General features: G+C 34.5%; 1 protein-coding gene across 1 annotated transcript in view; it reads left to right on the forward strand.

Moving 5' to 3' along the window:
* Positions 1-5,085, forward strand: part of PAPOLA (poly(A) polymerase alpha) — a gene marked incomplete at its 5' end in the record, with an annotated part of 35,542 nt that overhangs the window by 11,422 nt on the left and 19,035 nt on the right. The window contains 3 exons of the mRNA XM_010294765.1: positions 840-912; positions 2,405-2,525; positions 3,452-3,536. Of these exons, the coding sequence (XP_010293067.1) occupies positions 840-912; positions 2,405-2,525; positions 3,452-3,536 (279 nt within the window). The remainder of the gene's footprint in view (positions 1-839; positions 913-2,404; positions 2,526-3,451; positions 3,537-5,085) is intronic.

Genomic DNA, 5,085 nt, shown 5'->3' on the forward strand with positions numbered 1-5,085 from the left:
TATTCTTTGAGAGACATTTACTGATTTTAAGTATCAATGTACCAAGTTGTTGCTTTACTTCAAGTATAGTGTCTTTCCATCTTAACATGAAGATAATTTTCACAATTTCCCTGTCTTCAATCCATAGGCTTTATAGCATCTTTGAGGTACCTAGTGTTTAATAAAATCTTGCCACACTAGCTAAAACTAATAGAGGAGAATTGGTTGCAAGCTCTGTTTAATGTGTTCCTTACTGCTGTCCATTTTAAGTGTATAGCATAGGAGCATTAACATACGAATACCAACCGATTAACTGACTTCTACTCTTTATAGGAAGGTAACTTTACTCATGGATGTAGAGATGACTTGAAGAATAGAAGTATTACTTTTCATTCTTAGTGTTTCATTCAGCATGGTTTCTTTTTGTCTTGATTGGGATTTTTTTGATACATATGCTTTGTAATGATACTATAATGCTGTAATCATGCTGGCTGTTTCTTCTGTAGTTTGTCCATGAAACAGCTATCTTGAAGATGAACCCAGTGTCAATCTTCATAGAGGAATTTCTCTCTGATAGGTATATTTCAAGAAGAATTAGAGGAGTTTAGTTACCTAAACCAGTAGTTGGAAAGCTCCAAGACTACAGAGAATTCATTGTTCTGATGCTCTGGAGAAGCTAATTACAGCTGCGTTGTAGTTCAGCAATATAGCTTGTTTAAGCAACCCCAATTAGACCAGAGGAAATGATGCTGTACCTTTTGAAAGCAGAGTTAAGAAGGATTGCGTTCAAAAGTATTGTTTGTTGAACATACGTGGTTGTATCAAATAGTCTTATTCAGTGCTACAATCTTTTTGAACAGGGAATGGCCAAATCCAGTGCTATTGAAACAGCCAGAAGAATGCAATCTTAATTTGCCTGTATGGGACCCAAGGGTTAGTGTATTATTTTTTCCCCTATAAGTCACACTGTACAATAAATTCAGTTGCTTAAAGAATCCTGGGTGAACTTCATTTTGGGTTAATTAAACTTATTATTTTGGTATTATGTCTTCTTTATAAGTAACCTCTAGTTCTCCTGAGTGTGGAACAAAGTTAGCTTAATTTTGTAAACTGACCACTTGAAGCACACTTGCTGAACAATGTACTTTTTACTCCCAACTTTTGCAATAAGTGATCCTAATAAATATTCAGCATAATAAGATCAATGCCTTAAAGTAATGCATTTTTGAAAACCTGCTTATCTTAAAACCGTTTGCTTCTGACTTAAACCTGTTATTTTTGCAATTATATTGAATTCACTTCAGTGCAACAGTCACAGCTGGATAGGTTTGGTTCTGTATAAGTCTAGTAATACGTCTTTTCATCTTGGACAAAAGAAGATCGTAACTTGAAATCTTAAGTTGTTTTGTATATTGCTTACAATATTTAATCTCTACCTTTGTAGCACTTACTACGGACATTAGACATTCATGCCCTTCAGGCAGTCGATAAAACAGCTTGCAGCAGATGCACAGTTCACATTCGGAGGTTTCAGTAGGGCATAGTGTGAATGTGTTCAATGCTGTTTTGTCAATTTTAGAATAGTTAGTGTTCAACTACTCTTTTTGGTGAATGGTGTAAGCACCAGAGGTTGAGTTGTGTGCTTTTTTGTACTTGACATCTGTTTTTCTGGTTGACAGAAGTCCATGTTTAAGTATCGTGAGACAGTTGAAAAAGTGTTCTTGAGTCTTACTGGTATTTCTGGGATAGGGGGTTTGAGGTCAGTGTGTGATGGGAACTGTCTGTATTGTAGTAGCTAAACGAAGTGGGGTAAGTTAATGACAGGGGTTTATTTTTAATTTACCATCTACAAGATTGCTACTCCAATGCTATTTTAAATGTATTCTGTGTGTGTTTTGTCCCTTCTTTTTTTGTTTCCCTGTGTGCTGTTTAATAAAAGATAACGCAAGTGATGCTTCTGTCAGGTTGCCTAGAGCCTCTTATCTTAAGCTGGCTCTTTATTTTCAGTAGTCTTACAAAAATAAAGTATAAAATATATTTCGCAAGGTCTGAAGACAGTCATTCTTCTGAAGGTGCTCATGTAGTGATAAGGTGTCCTTGTTCTGACGTCATCACAAGCTAATTTCTATTAAAGAGAGAAATTGTTCTGTTCAGTTGGCATTTCTGGACTTAGAAATGCCTGCCACGTGATCTTCATGTGCTGACAGGTTACAGCCCTCCCACATCACTGTGGTTCAGAAATAATGTCCTCTTTGAAAGCATTATCCTTGTTTTCTAAACTTTCTCTGAACTATTGGTAAATTTACTTGGTCTGCAAACTAAGATCTTTTAGAAATTAACACTCGATTGTAGTAAAGGGAAAAATCCAAATTTGTTAACTCATGTGTATGCTTGAAGAAAACTGATTGGCTGTTGTTATATATAGGTAAACCCCAGTGATAGGTACCATCTTATGCCTATAATTACACCAGCATACCCACAGCAGAACTCTACCTACAATGTGTCCGTTTCCACACGGATGGTCATGGTTGAGGAATTTAAACAAGGTAAGTATTATCTTATGCTCTCTACATAAACATATTCAAACAGATTTAAAATAGTTCTATTGTAGGTATGCTTTGTGAGGGGGGAGGTGGGAGGGTGTTAAATAGCTTCTTGACATGAGACTTTTTCTGAGGGAGGTAGAACTTGGTCTGTTACACTTATGTTGGCTTAAAGTTGCAAATTCAGTAGAGACTTCTGCAGATCTGTCCTTCACTGTTAGAAACTGAGGGTAATTAATTACAATGCCTTGTGCTCTGAGAATTAACGGTATAATATTTTTTTTTGTTTATTTCAGTGGCTTTAGATTGTGTCCTGCCACATGGAAGATTAGGGTAGTAATTCCACTTGATGGGTGTTTCTGGGCCTAATATAAGACAATGTACTTGCTCTCAGATGAGTCCTCTAGATTTATCCTAGTAGTCTGCTTCGATAATTATAGTAGATAAAAGAACATGTTGTCAAAGCAAGGAGTAGACTTGATGCAGAGAGCAACTACTAGTAGCTCTCTCGGGCAGAGCAGTAGCTTTTTGTCTCACCGTTTCTTTGCCTTGTATGCTGCCTTGCACAAGAGATGACTCAAGTACTGTAAAGAAAAAAAATCTATCTTCTTTGGACTGAGTAGTTACTGTGGCATACATAAAAGATTAAATTGAGCTCTGTTACGCTGCAAAGCAAAAATACATTAAATCATCAGCTTGATCACTTAACATTTCTAAATGTATTTTATTGAGGTTCTTTTTAATAATATGATTTTTATAACTACTGCCCACTTAAGGTATGACTAGAATGTAAAGCTTGTTGATAAATTCCTTTGAATTTGAAGGGGGGAAATAATTCATAGTAACCTTTGCTAAGTTAATAAGGTGTTTTTACTTGGGGTACTAAACTGTATTTAAAAAAAAAGTTTAAATTTTTTTTTATAATTTAGGTCTTGCTATCACAGATGAAATTTTGCTGAGTAAGGCAGAGTGGTCCAAACTTTTTGAAGCTCCAAACTTCTTTCAAAAGTACAAGTATGTATTTTATGGCATGGCAGAATATATTAAGTTTATCACTTAAAATATATAATGATGCTCTGTAGCACAGGATCTTAACTATACATACATTAAACTTCTGAAGTGTTTTGTTAGGATTTTTCTATCCAGAGGGGGAGTGAATGCACTATTTTCCTTTCTCTTAGAAAATGAATAATTACCTCAGGTACTTTTTTTCTCTAGTGTGTGTTGCAGGAACCTGTTAGTCCCTGACCAGATACTTAGAATGTCACCAGTTGACTATACAATTGGTATGCTACCAATAAAATTGAAAATATATATATGAGCTGGTTTGACTAACAGAAATGTTCTTTAGTGGTGTCAGTAAGCATTCTAAAAATGGGTCTTGCCTCTCAGGAAACAAGTTATTAAAAGATCTAATTCTGAAGGTCAATATTTAAGATGAATACATACTTGAAACTGTGTGTCTTCCTCTGTCAATATAGTCAACAGTTCACTCTTATAATAAAATATATTTTTGCAATTGTGTTGACTAACTGCCAGATGTACTAGTTATTACTAGATTTTTTTTTTCATTAAAGCTTAAGGCTTTTGGCTCTTATTAATACTCTTTCACACCTAGCTTCTCTAATTTTGTAATGTCTTTAAGGGAAATACTGAAGTTCACACTTCACATTTTTAGGTTTTCTAGTAATATGCTTGTGGGGCAGAAGCTTGTTAAATGTATATGGACTTGCTGAAAGTTGTATTTTTATAATAAATATGGATTATTAAAATACGGACTACATCTTCTTTGCCCTCAGTTGAAATTGGAGACCCATTTTTCTTGAATCAAGATCAAGTATATTTTACACTTGTTTCTGTGTTGGGTGGTTGGTTGGTGATGTACTAATCTAAACAAGATTGAAATATACAGTTCCCCCATTAAAAGAGACTGATGACCTTCATAATGTGTCTGTGTTTTGTTTCTATACCTTTTGCATGATAAATGCTTTAAAACATTTGGATGGCTTTTATGTTGTACCTTGGAGATTAAGTTTGAAAACACTTAAAAGCACTATAAAGTTATTTTTTGAACTTAAAAATGGGCTGCAGACAAATCAGTTTCTGCACAAGAGGTTGCTAATAAATTCTGTAGTACATTTTCTGTTTCTTCTGAAAATAGGAAAAAAATAAGAAATATTAAATGATTTGAAATAATCTCCATTTTAATACAGGTTTTTTTGTGTACCAGCTTTAGCCATTTTATCAGTTTTAGCAATAAAAGCTTGCCAACATTAAATATCTAGGTTTTGTATGTTTTGCACAAAATGTCTTTGCTTTAAGTGGAATGGTATTATGGAGCCTGCTTTAAATTACCCAAGATTTTATCTGTTTTACCTCAGTAAGTTAATTTAAAGCTTTGGTTAATAACCTTTACAAAATAAAATTATCTGCAGTCATCAGTATGCAATACATGTGGGACTATTGGTCAAATCTCCGTCTGAAAGCTAGATGTTTCAGATTTCCCCTCCCCCTTTTCACACTCTCCTGTTTAAGTTGTAGATGCCTTGATTTGTTCCTGCTG

The sequence above is a fragment of the Phaethon lepturus genome, unplaced genomic scaffold (genome assembly GCF_000687285.1).
Source record: "Phaethon lepturus isolate BGI_N335 unplaced genomic scaffold, ASM68728v1 scaffold8129, whole genome shotgun sequence".
NCBI classification, from domain to species: domain Eukaryota; kingdom Metazoa; phylum Chordata; class Aves; order Phaethontiformes; family Phaethontidae; genus Phaethon; species Phaethon lepturus.